General features: G+C 52.7%; 1 protein-coding gene across 1 annotated transcript in view; it reads right to left on the reverse strand.

Annotated features, from left to right (window-relative positions):
• Positions 1-12,735, reverse strand: part of BTBD16 (BTB domain containing 16) — a 44,786-nt gene extending 32,051 nt beyond the window's left edge. The window contains exons 1-5 of the mRNA XM_030335093.1: positions 12,718-12,735; positions 10,301-10,449; positions 6,771-6,844; positions 4,450-4,593; positions 689-778 (exon numbers count right to left, since the gene is read on the reverse strand). Of these exons, the coding sequence (XP_030190953.1) occupies positions 689-778; positions 4,450-4,593; positions 6,771-6,844; positions 10,301-10,449; positions 12,718-12,735 (475 nt within the window). The remainder of the gene's footprint in view (positions 1-688; positions 779-4,449; positions 4,594-6,770; positions 6,845-10,300; positions 10,450-12,717) is intronic.
• Positions 12,736-15,990: the final 3,255 nt, after the last annotated feature.

Genomic DNA, 15,990 nt, shown 5'->3' on the forward strand with positions numbered 1-15,990 from the left:
CCCTCTCTGTGCCCCTCCCCACTTGTCCTCTGTTTCTCTGTCTCTCAAAAATAAATAAATGTAAAAAAAAAATTAAAAAAAAAAAAAAGGATGCCTGGAAAGAGCCCGGATATTTTCATATCTAAGAACTAAGGTCCGGGGACCAGGGAGCAGAGGGACTGGGCTATTCCAAATTTTCCCTGATCCCAGTCAGCACTGTGTGGGAGCCAATGCACTCTGAGGACAACTGGTCTACACGGTGCTTCTGCGGATGGCTTCCTGACCTGCACATTTGCAGACCATGACAGCATGTGACAGCACACGTGCTTCACTAAGACTGAAGTCCATTTCCAGGTGGCCAGGGTGCAGTGGGAGAGGGTGAGCTCTCTGCTGCTGGCAGCCAGCCAGGGATGGGAGTTGGTGGGAAGGGGCACACAAAGTGCTCCCTGAGGGAGGACAGACCTGAGCCTCCCTGCCTTTGGGTCTAATGAGCCTGCGACTTCCTTTCTCCTCTGCACCCTCCACACCTCTTTTCCAGGGATGAGCACCTCTCTTTAGCTGCACTCCACCGTCTCTGCTCTGCTCAGCTAGTTTTAATCAGGAAATACTGAACACTGCCACTCATCTGTGGTTCTGTTGTTTGTTTTTAAAGCCGGGAGGGCCGTTTGTTCAATGGCATTCTTAGCCTAAGACGACAGGGGTACATTACCAACTTTAGTGACCACGGGGTCATTGATCTTCAAGGAAATGATCATCTTCCTCGTGGGGGGTCTTTCCTTGATCTTCCCAGGCAGCTGAGCTGGTAAAGGAAAAAGAAGAGGGATGTAGGGACCTGAGAGCTGCAGCAAATTGTGCCGGGTACAGGGGGAGGTCCCACGGCCCTTTTGCAACCATGACCTTGGCATTTAGCGCACCAGGTTTTGTTCCTGTTTGCTGGTTTAGAAGATGTATTTCTGAAGTGATTATTTATTTAGAAATAGTGGAAGAAGTATAAGAAGTTGTAAAAATCGTTCAGAGTTCCCGTGCACTCGTCGGCTACCTTGCCCCCTGCTCTTAAACAGCCACTGTGACGGTCAAAGCTGGGAGACCGTTGCTCTCACTGCACGAGTTATTTTTTACTAGCTCCTCCCGAGCTCACTCTCTCTCCCTGCCTCCTCCCTTTCTCTATTTAGTCTGGGAGCAGTTTGAGGGCAAGGGGTGGGCCACTGTCATCTCTGCACCCAAGCGCCCAGCCCAGACCTAGCACAAGATGGGATCACAGTGACCCCCTGCTAAAGAATGAGCGTGGGAAGCAGGCACCCACCCAGTGGCTGCTGAAGCTTTGCCCCACGGGTGTCCAAAGAGTGGACCCCTGCCACCTAAGGCTTCCAGGAGGCAGGGGAGGGGCAGCCCGATTCACTGCCCGCCTCCCCCAGCCGCTCAGACTTATTCGAAGACGTGAGTTACAACACACGCCGCTCGCAGCTCTCCAGCGGCATCCCACACCCTTGGTACCAAGGTGAAGCCCCTCCAGTGGCCCCAAGACGACCAGTCTCCGGCTCAGTGGACCCCAAACCTGCCTTCTTGTGGCTTGTTCCACAGAAGAGTCGCGGGGCTCCATCCCTTCCCCATCGGGCACCCTCCTGCCTCCATATGTAACATAGCACCCCACCCTCACCTTCCCCCCAAACTGGCTTTACTTTTCCTCCTAGACTCACTGTTACCACCACCTGCGATTACGTCATGTGCCTGCTGGTTTTTCACCCGCGGGGCCGGCACACCGGACGGTTTACTCGCCACTCCATCCCCGGGACCCGACACAGTCTTGCCCACACAGGTCCCCAGTAAATGAGTGGATTCCATCCCCAGAATCCTAAGCCTAGTGAGCTCAAGGTTGTAGGTGATGAAAAATGACATGAGTCAGGATCCAAAAAAGGATGTCACGCTGTTCAACTACGAAGACCGCGGAGAGAAAGGGAGAATAAAGATCCATTTTCCTCAGACGTGCAAGGCCCTGTCGAGCCTCCCCTCACCACGCTCACGGCACCTGGCTCTGTTCAGGCTCTCATTTGGCAAATATTTATTGAGCCTCGTTCTCTTCTCTGAATCATTTTTCTCCAGGATTTCAGCACCGCCTCTCGCCTGCACGCTGCATTCTGTCCACCTCCACTGGGGGCACTGACTGGGATGGCTGCACGGGTGCTGGGCACCGACGAGGCACTCCGAAAGTGGCAGTTCGCATCATCATGGGTCATGCTATTTATTGGGCTTTATCGTCATTTTGGGTTGGCTTGTCTGTCCCCCAACCTCCTGACAGAGTTCCTAGGACCATGCTTAGGAGGGGTTAAGCACTTGACATTTGTTGAAGGAAGAAAGGAATATCATTGGCTGGGTCAGAGTCAGTGGAAGACAGAACTTCAACTTTCCCTCTGTTTTATGTAGAACCTCAAAATCGAATAGGAAAGTAATAGCTGAATCGTGTGCTTCTGAGGTTCTCTGAAACCAAGGTGGTTCCTTTTCAGGAAAAGAGCACTGTTTCTTCCTTGGGGTTCTTCCTAGAGAAGAAGCACGTCCTGCCAAAGCACAGCTAACCCGGGACTCTCGGTGGGACAAAAATGGGCAGCTGGGGGCACCTGGGTGGCTCAGTCGGTTAAAGCGTCCGACTCTTGATTTTGGGTCGGGTCGCGATCTCGTGGTTCGTGAGGTTGAGCCCCGCATCAGGCTCTGCACTCACATGCTCTCTTTCTAAATAAATTTTTTTTTTTTTTAAAGTGAGCAGCTAGGACAGCTGTGTGTGGCCAGTACAGGGGTGCTCGCGGGGAGCTGCCTCTCCACACAGGCCACCACTCCAGGATGCAGTGCGGGTGTTCTCAGGAACCCAAAGCAGGGGTCATGAGACCAGCCATGTACTGTGAGATGCATCCTGCTTTCCCAGGTGCACAAAGGCCGGTAGCCGTGTCCACTGAGCATCATGTGAACATGGTCCCCAGGGCCTGGTGCACATGCTGGTGCCTGGGAAGAGACCCCGGAAAGTTGTGACAGTCCGGGCAGTGGGGATTCATCTCTGCACCTTCCCTGACGCCCCCCCAGTCAGGCCCAGCCTCTAGCAGGGGGCTTGTCTTCGCAGGGCCCAGTCTTGTCAGCGAGATCATTCTAGACGTATCAAAGACCACAGCATTAACAGTCATTCCATTTTCTCTTTCCAATTCTTTCTTTTTTTAAAGCTTATTTATTTTAGAGAAAGAGCCTAAGCAGGGGAGGGGCAGAGAGAGAGAGAGAGAGAGAGAGAGAGAGAGAGAGAATCCCAAGCAGGCTCCACACTGTCAGCACAGAGCCCCACACGGGGTTTGAACTCCCAGACCACGAGATCATGACCTGAGCGAAAGTCGGACACTTAACCGACAGAGCCACCCAGGCGTCCACGTTCTCTTGCTTCTCAATGCGCTCATGTCTGGGTCTCCGTGGTCTTTCCCCGGGTGCCTCGTGAGTGTTCTGACTCGGACACAGGGGACGCGGAAGGAGGACTCAGTCCCTTTCTCGAAGACACTGGGACAGACACTTGGGAAGAGTAGGGAAGATTGTGAGTGCGCGTGAGGGACGTCACCGTCCTGGGGGAATGCCGCAGCCTGCTCTCAGCTCCCAGCTCTGCGAGGAAGGACTGAGTCAGAGGCCTCCTGGCCAGGCCCTCTCTCCAGGCTCAGGGTGCGGCAGCAGCTGGGGGCTCAGCCAACCTGTCTGGCCGGAGAATAACAGAACTTCGCTGCCACATCCTGGAAGTGCAGTCCTGTCCTGACTGGCATGCTGGCTGCCTCTGGAAACCTTGAATTTTTCCATGGTCCCTGCTTATGAGTCGTCCTGAAGCGATGCCAAACTTTATCGCCCAAAGAAGGCAGTGCATCTGGAGAAGGACTTAGGGGACACAGAAGGGGAGCCTGGGGATTACGAGGGTTGAAAAGGACAAAAAGAAAGAAAGAAATGGCCTGAACACGTTATGGAATGTCGTGAAGTTAGGAAAAGAGAAAGCAAAGGAAACATAACATCGACGTACAACATATAAACCTCTAACCAGCATATCGGGCCAGATGTGACAACTATGCCTTCCTTCCAGAAAACTCATCAGGAGACTCCACACCACCGTTTGTTCTTCTCAAAGAAGCAGGGAGAGTCTCCACCTCAGCTGGCCAGAACTGGGTTGTTATGAGAAAAATAACTGACATTCACTGAGTGCCCAATATATGCCAGGCATTGTTCTAGAATTTCACAGGTATTACCTTCTTCTCTAGGCTTCAAAGGAACATAGTGAGAACTATTTATTATTCCCATGTTATAGCCAGAGACTGAGGTTAAATCCTGTGATGAGGTCACACCACGGGCCTTGCTCTTATCTGCCAGAGTGGCCTTGGTCTCGAAACAGATGACCAAACTCAAAGCTGGGGAGCCTCAGACCAGAGGGCATTTGGGGCTCAGTGCTGGGTGCCAGGGAGAAAATACCTCGCAGAAGACTCTCCAGTTCCTTTGTGGGCCTCTTGGTGCTCTGGGCCAGCGCCATCAGGTAGAGCTTGCTCAAGGTCTCGGACTGGAAAAGCTGGGGCTGATGGAGTTCCCATCTGGAGCCCAGACATTCGAGAATCACGTCTGAGGAGAGAACACAGTGCTGAGTAAATGCTTCCACGGCGTCCCTACCAAGAGACGTGTCAATCCCCCCGCCTTCCATTCAGTCACAGTCACTGAGCAGATGGGCAGCGGCTTTGCTGGGCCCTCCAGGAAGAAAACAAAAAGGCAGCGTGGGCCTCGGGGCGCTTGCTCCAGGGGGATATAATAAGCAGAATTACAAAGCAACACAAATAGATAAGTGGCTAAGAGCAGCTGACCAACAGTTGTAGGACTCCAGAGGGACATGTGCTTTCCTCTACTTGGGGAATTGGAAAGGCTTCATGGGGAAGGGACACTGGTTGGGATATTCTTGGGGGCCTCCCCATAACTTCCCATTACGATATGTCTCACCCTTGGCACTGATCATATTTGGGGTCAGATAATTCTCTGCTGGGAGGCTGTCCGGTTCACTGTAGGTTATTTAACATCCCTGGCTTCTACCCACTGGGTGCCAGTAGCACCCTCCCCTGCCTAAGTTGTGACAACCCAAAATGTCTCCCGACATTGGCAAATATCCCCTGCGAAGCGATCTCACTACCCAGTCCCCTGTTGAAGCTACTGGGCATGGGTGCTTAATTTTCACCCACTTGAAAGGCGACAGCAAAGTGCAGCTCAAAGTCCCGTCACCAGGAGGCAGAGTCCTCATAAGCCTCCCTTGGAATGGGGACCACTGGAAAACCCCGCTACAGGGGTGGGACAAGATTATAAGGTAAAGGAGGCTTTTGCAAACTGTAGGGGGCTTTATGCAAGGGGCTTTATCACATGCTTATAGTATAGGTGATTAAAAAGAGAAAGGCTTTGGGGCGCCTGGGTGGCTCAGTTGGTTGAGCGTCCGACTTCGGCTCAGGTCACGATCTCACGGCGCGTGAGTTCGAACCCCGCGTCGGGCTCTGTGCTGACGGCTCGGAGCCTGGCGCCTGCTTTGGGTTCCGTATCTCCCTCTCTCCCTGCCCCTCTCCTGCTCGCACTGTCTCTCTCTCAAAAATAAATAAACATTTCAAAACATTAAAAAAAATTAAAAAATTGAAAAAGAGAGAGACCTTGACAGGAGGACAGATGGGGGACCCAAGGGTACCCGGCCAGGTGAGGCATGAGAGGCTGTGGGCAGGAGGCCTCTGCAGGCTGGACTCCTGTTAGCACAGAGCTGGTGAAAGCTCAGGTCTAGACGGGACCTCGAGGGCCATGAGCCCCCATCGACTTGTTTCTTGACTTTGCCGTTATTTTGACTGTGTGAGCTTGGGCACCTGTTTCCTCTCCTGTCACTAACATTGTCACTCACCAACTTTATGGTATTGTTTTGTGCTGCGGTTCAGAATGTGGGCTCGCATCTCAAATCTTGGGTCACCTTGGGAAACGGTCTGGTGGTGCCGGGCTAGAAAGAATCCTACTCTGTTTTGGGTGATTTCAGGCAGGAGCAGACTTGTGGATAAAGCGTGTGCCCTCACCGGACACCCACTTTTGCTTTCACGATGGCCCACGCCTGGCAGGCGTCACAGTTCACCCCAGAACTCTTTTCTCTGAGCCAGGAGATGGCCCCAGACTACTCCTCAGGGCCTCAAGTCAACCAGAACCCAGAGGTGAGAAGAAATCGATTGGCCTGTCCTGGGGCAGGAGTCTGGCTCTGACCTCAGGCAGCTTTCGTGTGGGGTGGGCTTTATCTAAAAAAAACCAAAAACTCCTTTAAGGACCTGACCTGTCCAGGCCTGATGAGGCTCAGTGAGCCTTTTCCCAGCTGGACAGACCTAGCCTGGTTCTTGATTCTAAATCAGAAAAAGTCCTCTTGGACCCGTGCAAATGTGATGTCCAGGTCATGACTGGTTGGAGCTGAAAGGGACAGAGAAGAAAGAACTGTCCATCCTTGATGGAGTTTCTGTTTAGTCTACCGATCCAAAGCCTATTTATTTACACCGGCATGTCTGTCTCGACTGTGACCAATTAGCATATGAAAATATGTTTGCCAAGCCTGGTTTCACGCATCATTTCACGGTGCATTTGACAAATATTTACAGAGCCTATGTGACATTAGACAGTGTGCAATGGGCAGAAACTGAAACTCAGAGACCAGGAACCTGGCCTATCAGCGGGTTTCCTTCCGTAGAAACCACTTGGCCCTGAGCGCAGCAGAATTCTGATGGAGTCCACTGGCGACAAGCACTCACCTGCCTCCCTGCTTTGGACGGGCTTGTTCTTCGAGGTCTCAGAGAAAATTTTCTGAATTTGTGAAACGCATAACCTCAAGGGAAAAGGCAAACAAAAAATTCTGGAGTTAATACTGACGGTTTTCTCCAGCTGCAACATGTATCGTTCTAGTGTGAGTGTCCTCAAAGCACCTATTAATCTGTCTTATCATATCTTGCCCCTCGAGAGTTTCCTTAGGTCACCATTTGACTGCCGGTTTGGCAAACGATAAGCTTTGTCTGATGGCTGGCTCCGAATTTCGATTCCTGTTTTCAGTTTGCGGGGAGGCTTTACCACGAAGGTATCTGAGGTTATATCTGGTTGCCTGCATGACTCCTCTTTCGCTGAGGGTCTAAAATAATGTCCAGTAGCATAGAGTAGGTACTCAACAAATATCTGCTAGAGAAAGGGAGGGAGGGTTCTGGGCATTTCTGGGAAGTCACTTACCAATAACTTACCAAGTTACTTACCAGTACTTCTGTTTAGGGGTCATGCATGCCCCAGTCTCAATGTGTCCAAAAACCAAACTCAGGTTTTACCCCAAACCAGCCCTGCTCCTTCTCCGGCAAATGGCACCACCAGCCTCCAGCTGTCCAGGCCCGCGTACTGAATGTTGTCACATCTGATCGCTTGCCTAGATCTGACAAGTATCTTGTGAATTCATCCCTCTCTCTTTCCCCTTATTGCTGTGAGTTTCGCCCAAGCCACGATTATCACCCTGTAATCCCCGCCAGTCTCCAGTCTCCAGGGAGCTCCCCTCGGGTGTAGAGCTGAGGCTGCAGCCTGAGAACCACGTGAAACGCACATCGGCTCTTGCCTGTCTCCTACCGAGAATCCTTCAGTGTCTCTCCAGGGCTCTCGGGGAAAGCCCACGCTCCTCAGCATGGCTAAGAAGGCCAACCAGCCAAAGGGCACTTGATGACCGCATAGGGTCAGTGTCACTTTTGCCATGCTGTTTTTCCAATGGTTCCAAGAACCCTCGTGGGCCAGGGTTCACGGAGGGCACATGGGTGGGGGAACCTGTGTCCAGAATAATATTGACCACATGTTGCCCTTTCCAAGTGGGGAAGGTGGCTTCCGGTGACTCAGCCCCAGGAAGGCAGTGAGAGCTTGAGGTATTTATCCAACAGGAGTAGTGGACCTGACCCAAGCCAGCCTCGATCCTTCTGGTGGCTTTGGTCACACGTCTGGGAAGCGCTGGTCAAGGTCAGGGGTTCAGACTGTGATCTCAAAGTGAGGCAACGGACTTTGGAAACTGTGGGCAATGCCCATGAGCTCACCTACTCTCACAGACATCACTGTCGTCGGCTGAGCCAGACAACAGAAGTAACCACATTGCCTTTGCCTGGTGTCATGGGTGCTTGCCAAGGTATACCATTTACCCTGTGGGCTCCGCAAATTTCAAGGGCTAGGTTGATTTTAGGACCATTGGAAAGTTAATGGAATAAATGGCATGAGTTGTCCTCGTCACCCTTTGGGACTAGACAGCCCGGGATGAAGTGGCACATGGAAATTCTGGAGACGCGCCATTACACTGGGGACTCAGTTCCCCCAGTCGTGATGAAGAAATAAGAGAGGAAAAAGGGGAAATTCTCTATGTATCTTATGGACATAAGGACTTCTTGCGGTGAACCACTCAAAGGGCTTTTGGCTTAATACTTGCAAAACTCCTGACGTCCTTCCCCTTGACTTTGAGTCTGGCCACGCGTCTTGCCTTGGTGTTAGTGTACGTGATGTAGCTGCAGGTCTGGAAAGCACTTGTGCACCTGGGCTTGCCTCTTGTCCTCTGTCATCACCAGCACGAGAACACGCCCAGGTGAGTCCACTGTCTCTCTGGAGGAGGTCGAGAGGCTCACGGAGAAGAGCCCTTCCGCCCATGTGAGCTGAGCCTAGGTCAGCTGACCGCCGGGTACATGAGTGATGAGCCTTCCCGGAGTGCCTCCTTGCCCCAGCTGGCCTCTGGACCCACAGCTTCCTCGCATCACCAAGGAGAGAGGCCCGCCGTGTCGCTTGTGTGAGGTAGGCATGGTGTCTTGCTTTGGGGAAGGTGGTACAAGGCAGAATGAAAAATGGGGCTGCTGGCTGGCAGAGCACAGGGCTGACACAACCCAGAATGAAATCACCAGGACCAGTAACCAAAACGGTTGCTCGGGCTATCGAGATAAAACTGCATTAATGGGTCATCTAGCACGTGCTAGAACCGTGCTAGGCCTGTTCAGTGCACTGTCTGATTTAACGCCCAAGATAACTTTTCAAGGAAGATGCTGTGGCCACCATTTCACAGAGGAGGAAACAGGCTCAGAGAGGTTAAGCCACTGGCTGAAGGTCACACAGCTGAGTAAATGGAAGAGAAGGAATTCTAACCCTGTCTGATAGGCTGTTTCTCGTAGTCCTAAAACCCAGCAGCAACCGCCATCACCCTCAGGCTTCTGTGCCCTTGCCTCTCAGGCCACCACCTGAAGCTCAGCTCAGCGATCGCACAGACCAAGTTCTGGAGACTTCTGCTCCTGCTGCCCGGCTGCCCTCGTCGGTTTTCAGGATCAGTTTGCTTACCAGCTCCACTGCCTGCTTCCCCAGCCTGGCCTTGGCACTGAGGAACACAAGGGCCTGTGACTCTAAGACTTCTTCAAACGCCTACCCAAACAAAGTATGAAATAAATACAAAATAAGTTCGAGATAGCTGAAGGCTAACGCCAAACACAGCAACGCACAGCACTCGATTTTTCTAAGCCGGGGTCATCAGAGAAGCGAGGCACCAAACACAGATGGTTGTGATTTATCCAAATGTGTGTAACGTATGGTCACCTGTGAGGGGCTGGGGTATTGGAGCAGGGCTGGCCGGGGGTTCTAGAAAGGGAGGATTTGGCCACTCGCTCGGCGAAGGTGGAACAAACAACTCTTCTGTCTGTGCCAGGTGCCGCCCAGGGGTACAGGCCACGCTCGGGAAGATTCGACCGTGTGCTCAGAAGGCAGGTACTGTCAGCCCAGGGAGGGTAGTGGCACACTTACGTCCAAAGCACCAGGGAAGCAAAGTATTCCCTCTGCAGTAGGGTCCAGCTCCATGTCCCAGGCCAGGCCGGAAAGAACTTGTCACATGGAGAAGTAATGCTCCCAGCCTGCTGTGAGAACACCTTGGGAACGAGGGAGGAGCCTCCTTCTCACACATGGGGAGCCAGGACCGGGTGGAAATGCCCATTCATGAGTTCGGGTCAGACCCGCAGCCAAGACTAGCTAAGTTTCCTTTGTCAACAGCCCCGTTGATAAACACAACAGAATCCTGTTAGGGTCCAAAGCTCCCAATATAAAAGAAAAATCTAGAAAAGAAAAAGAAAAAGGCCCGTCTTTCTCCATGCTTTTGTCACACCGACGGACCTCCTCCGAGGAAGTCGTCCGTCCTGAAGGATGGTCCCAACGGCAGCCCAGATAACCCAGCGACCCACCTGTGGGGCACTTCTCAGAAACGCAGTTCCCCCACAGGGCATTTCCGGCCATGCGCCTTCGATCTCCCTACCTGTCTGGGTTCTTCAGAGCCTCATCAAGGTCCACGCTCAAAGCCTTGCACCTCTGCGAAAGCCCCAGCAGGTCTCCGGAGAAGGGCTTTGAGGGAAAACGCCACCGGTTTGTTGAGCCAACCATCCGGCGTTCCAGCCGAGCTCTGCGCTGCTGTCGGAAGCAAAGGAAGGGAGAAAATCCTTTTTTTTTTTTTTTTTTAATTTTTTTTTTTTTAACGTTTATTTATTTTTGGGACAGAGAGAGACAGAGCATGAACTGGGAAGGGGCAGAGAGAGAGGGAGACACAGAATCAGAAGCAGGCTCCAGGCTCTGAGCCATCAACCCAGAGCCCGACGCGGGGCTCGAACTCACGGACCGCGAGATCGTGACCTGAGCCGAAGTCGGACGCTTAACCGACTGAGCCACCCAGGTGCCCCGAGAAAATCCTTTTTTTTTTTTTTTTTTTTTTTAAAATTTTTTTTTTTCAACGTTTATTTATTTTTGGGACAGAGAGAGACAGAGCATGAACGGGGGAGGGGCAGAGAGAGAGGGAGACACAGAATCGGAAACAGGCTCCAGGCTCCGAGCCATCAGCCCAGAGCCCGACGCGGGGCTCGAACTCACGGACCGCGAGATCGTGACCTGGATAAAGTCGGACGCTTAACCGACTGCGCCACCCAGGCGCCCCAAGAAAATCCTTTTTTAACCTCACCCACGCGCCAGGTTTTCCAAATTGTGCAGCAGAAGGGAAATCAAGACACGTGTGAAGACACTGGTCAACTTTCAAACGTGGCCAGGAGCCATCCTCTCCAGGCAAACATCGCATTCAGGAGACAGAGGATTTCCAGGTACCAAGTAATTTGGAATTTTAGAATCTAGGCCAGAAGGTGCCAGAGGCAACGGGGAGAGAGATGCTTTCTTTGCAGGCAGCTCTGAAGAACCCGCAAGCAAGGACAGGATGATGCGTCCAGAAACTTCCTTAAATGCCCATCCTCACGCGGGATTCTGAGAGGTTAACAAACTGAGGGGATCCTAGGTAGGGACTGCTTTTTATTGTGGCAAAATACACAAAACAGAACCTTCACCATTTTACGGCATACACCTCGGTAGCAGTTGGTCCGTTTACGAGGCCACGCGGCCCCCTCCCCCTGCTATCCAGTTCAGAACATGTGCATTCCCCCAAAAGGAAATCTCGTACCCATTAAGCCGTCACTCCTACTTCCCCTCCCCCAGCTGCTGGCAACCCTTCATCTGCTTTCTGCTTCTGTGGATCCGCTATTCTGAATATTTACATAAGTGGAATCATACACTATGTGGGCTTTTAGGCTTGGCTTCTTTCGTAGTGTTTTCAGTGTCGATCCCTGCTGTAGCAGGTGTCAGAATTTCACTCCCTGAATGGGAATAATATTCCGTCGTACGTAGAGACGTAGAGACTGCATTGTGTTTATCCATTCGTCACCTGATGGGCACTTGAGTTGTTTCCCCCTTTTGGTGACTGTGAACGATGCTACTGTGACCATTTGTGTGCAAGTTTCCGTTTGAACACCTGTTTTCAATTCTTTTGGGTGTGTGCTCAGGAATGGACGGCTGGGCCACTGGGAAGAGACTTTTACTGAGACATTTCCTTGAGGTCCTAGGGCTTCAGCAGTTTCCTTTATTTAAAAGAATTTTTTTTAATGTTTATTCATTTTTGAGAGAGAGAGAGTGAGAGAGAGAGAGAGAGAGAGAGACAGAATCCGAAGCAGGCTCCAGGCTCTGAGCTGCCAGCACAGAGCCCGATGTGGGGCTTGAACTCACGAATCGCGAGATCGTGACCGGAACCGAAGTCAGACGCTTAACTGACTGAGCAACCCTCTCAGCAGTTTCCTTAGGGGAGCAGTAGAATATTTGGAATATAACCTTAGACGTGGTGGCTCAAAGAAACCTCGCCAGGAAAAGTGGACCACGAGGGACCCCCCAGGAATGGATACAGTTGTTCCTAAGCCACGCCAGTCACCAGCAGGGTGGGGGGGGTGGGGAGACCAGGGGCCATGGGATGGAGAGTTTCAGGTCAAATCTTGTTATCGCCACTAGCGGGTTGTATGGCCTTAAGGCAAGTCATTTAACCTTTGAGTCTGTTGGTTTTCATATGATGACGGTGACGGTGATGAAGTTAACACGGTCAGATGAAGTTTGGGAAGTACGCTCTAGTGCCTGGAAATGGTGGGCGATGGGACAGGGTGGAGTGGGGATCTACAGGCAGTAGTCCCGTGCAGCGTCAGACGGGAACAGTGGCCGGCTCGGGCAGCGGGCCTGCTGACAGCGGGGTCAGCCGGTAAAGCTGGGGGTCCTCGGTGGCGTGACCCATCCCCTTGTGGCAACGTTGGCGGCACAGCCGCGAGCAGATGCCTCCGCTGCTCCCCACCGCCGGCCCCCTTGGGAAATTCGTCTACTCACCGGATTCAGCATTTTCATGAGCGGCAGTGGCAATGACCCTCGGAGGTGCGGAGGGTGGGGGGGAAGAAACACCTGGGAGACAAAAGAGGTGAGGTTTCCATTTTCAAGAACTTCCCCAAGGGTCTCTTCTAAACAGGAGATTAGCCCGGAGATTCTGTATTCTGCCACAAGAGTAATCACGGGGAAACTTGGAGGGTGGGTTATTCAGCAAATCAAGAGAAGAATCTCGGACATTTTAAAGGCCGCCAGGAGACTGACAAAGTTCTGCCGTTGTGCTGGCAACGTGGCTCCAATAAGGCCAAAGGGGAGAGAACCCACCGTTCTTCGCCCTTAACTAAGGGATCGGAACCGAAGGAGGTCTGTAAGTAGGCTGGTCACAGAATTTGCTATTTGTGCTGGTCCCTCGGGTTCCAGGCCTTCCTGGACCCCCCCACCCCCGAAGCCCCTCCCTACCAAGCCCGGGCAGTGCCGGTCACTAGGGACCCCCTCCTTCTCTAACGGGGATGGAAAAGCACCAGCCATACTTACTGCTCTCAAGCCCCCTCGCCGCCACGGGTGTGTTTACTGGAGAAGCTTATGGAACAGAGACACTCTCGTTGCACCGGTCTCTGAACTACAGGCTTGCTGCGGGCCGTTCACCTTCCGACTCTGAATCCCGAGAGCGCTCATGACATCTGGGGCTCACCCTTCTCTTCTTAGGGGCCAAGGTGCTTTGGCGGGGAGAGCTTGCCCTTGGTTTCCGGGTCGTGGGCGCCATGGCAACGTCAGGGAAGGTTCCGAGCACTTCCTGTTCCAGGCCTGGTTGAGCACAGCTGGGGGCTGTGGGGGTGGTGCTCACCGAGGGGCTCTGGGAAGGGTGGCAGGTCCCAGGCCATGCTCCTCAGGGGAGCGGAGCTGTCCCTGTTTCCACGTCTCTTTACAGCAGCCGGGGTAACCCGGAAGATCCGCTAAGAGGGCCTCTGTGAAGAGTCCACCCCCAACTCCTCAGGCCTCGTCTGTCAGAGGAGAAGATTGCACTGGAAGCTTCTCAGATCCCTCCCAGATTTGGCACTCTGGGGTGCTCTGTTTTCTAGCTCGAGTGTCCAGGAGTGTTTTGACAAAAATATTTAAATAACAAGTGGAGAGTCTGGGGGTGCCTGGGAGGGCTCAATCAGTTGAGCGTCTGACTCCTGGTCTCGGCTCAGGCCATGAGCTCGCGGTTCGTGGGTTCGAGCCCCAAGTCGGGCTCCACGCTGACAGTATGGAGCCTGCTTGGGATTCTCTCTCTCCCTCTCTCTCTCCGCCCCTCCTGCCCATGCATGCGCACACACTCTCTCTCTCCAAATAAATTTAAAAAATTGGAGAGTTTTACATTATTAAAACCATGCCTGATGATTTGTTTTGTTGATACATGATTTTTTTTTAATGTTTTATTTATTTTTGAGAGAGGGAGAAGGAGGGGCAGAGAGGGGGACAGAGGATCCGAAGTGGGTTCCACACGGACACTAGGGAGCCCAATGCAGGGCTTGAACTCCTCATGAATCATGAGATCATGGCCTGAGCTGAAGTTGGACGCTCAACTGACTGAGCCACCCAGGTGACCCTCTTGATAGATGATTTTTAATCAGCTCTCTCCGACAACTAAGAACTGCCTAAAAGTCAGGGACAAAGTCAAGAGCTTTCATTCCGGGGGCCGTGGCAGAATCTTGCAGTGCACTCCGTGACCTCGTCTGCAAAGCCCAGGCCGGAAGCCAGGAGGTGGGGTGGCGGGGCCACATCCGTCATGCCTGGGAGTCTCGGTCCATCAAAGTCCTGGACCTCCACCCCAGGGCTCACAGATGATGACGGTGGAGGCAGTGCCCCTCGTAAGACCCGAGACCTGTTTCCTCCAGGGTCTTCATGTGCGGCCTTTCCTGAGTCATGCAAACTATAAAGTGAAACAGGAAAGTAACTGATCTGCCTACTTGTAACGGAGTTCTAGAACTATATAAAACTCTCCACAAATAGGAGGCACCTCTAAGTGTCCCTCCCTCCTCACCCTCAGATCTGTGATTCTACCTCCCCTGACACCCACATTCTGCTCGGGAGAGTAGTTGGTTTCTGTGGGGTGTTCTCTGGTGCCTTACCCACTCCTGTATCCCCACAGGACCCAGCAACCAAACTCAGCCCTTAGGAAGTGCTCAAAAGCCATCTCTTGACTCGGTAAATGGATGTACCAGTCCCTACCCACTGCTCAGCCTATGCACATGGGTGAGCATTGTGTGTGTGTGTGTGTGTGTGTGTGTGTGTGTGTATACACACGTGTTCACGTATGCATGTGTGTATCTGTTTCTGTGTGGGTCACCATCTCATGTCAGCAGATATCTGTGCACAAGTGGACAGATTTCTGCTTTGCCGCTTCTCTCCCTTCACCCCAAACCTTTCTCAGCTACCTGTCCCTGGAATGTAGGTCCCACGTAAGGTTTCAGTGAAAGAGTTTGAAATACCTTGTCCTGGACCATCTTGTCCATCATGGGCAAGCCTAGAAACACCCTCCAGGCACCCCTTCTGGGGCACAGCTGGGAGCTGGCCCTTGGGCGCTCTCTAGTGGCCACTCTAGGGAAGTGTCCCAGAGTGCCATACTCCCCAGCGCCCCTAAGCAGGACCCTGGCTTTGGTTGTGTCTATCACCCCCCCACAGGCCTTCAGCTCATCTCCAAAGCCCTCTGCACATACAACCCCATAGAGCTCTGTCAAGCTGAGCTATTAGCCAAAGGCAAAGACAACTAATACAAAGAAATGGAAACAGCTCCCAGCAAGTTTCTCTGAAGGCCTCTTCCCGGTGGTGCCCCGTGTGCTGGGATATATGCCCCATGGGCCCAGCCAAGCCAGACACCCCAAGAGCAAAGGCCTTTGGGGGCTCAGACATCGAACCCCAAAGAGCACAGCTCTCAGCTAGAACCACCTCGTACCAAAATCTCCCATGCCCGGTACAGGGGGATTCTGGTGACTTAGCCATTTTCTCGAACACCCCAGGGACAAGTTTCTCCCTAGCTTCCCAGGGAGCCCATTTCAGCCCCCTCCATCCAGTCACCCATGGTGGGGGGAAGTGGGGTACCCAGGAAAGAACATCCAATTCCGACTCTGGCTCTGGGACTAGTTGTGTGTGACCCCTGGACATGACCTTAACCTCCCTAAGTGGAAAGTACACCCAGAGGCCCGGAGTCCTGGCCGTTTGGAGTGTCTTGACCTCAGAGCCTGAATGCTGGCTCTAAGGAACGTCATTCTAGAAGATTCAGGACCCAGTGGGTCTGTG

This window comes from Lynx canadensis, chromosome D2 (assembly GCF_007474595.2).
Source record: "Lynx canadensis isolate LIC74 chromosome D2, mLynCan4.pri.v2, whole genome shotgun sequence".
In the NCBI taxonomy this organism is placed as follows: Eukaryota; Metazoa; Chordata; class Mammalia; order Carnivora; family Felidae; genus Lynx; species Lynx canadensis.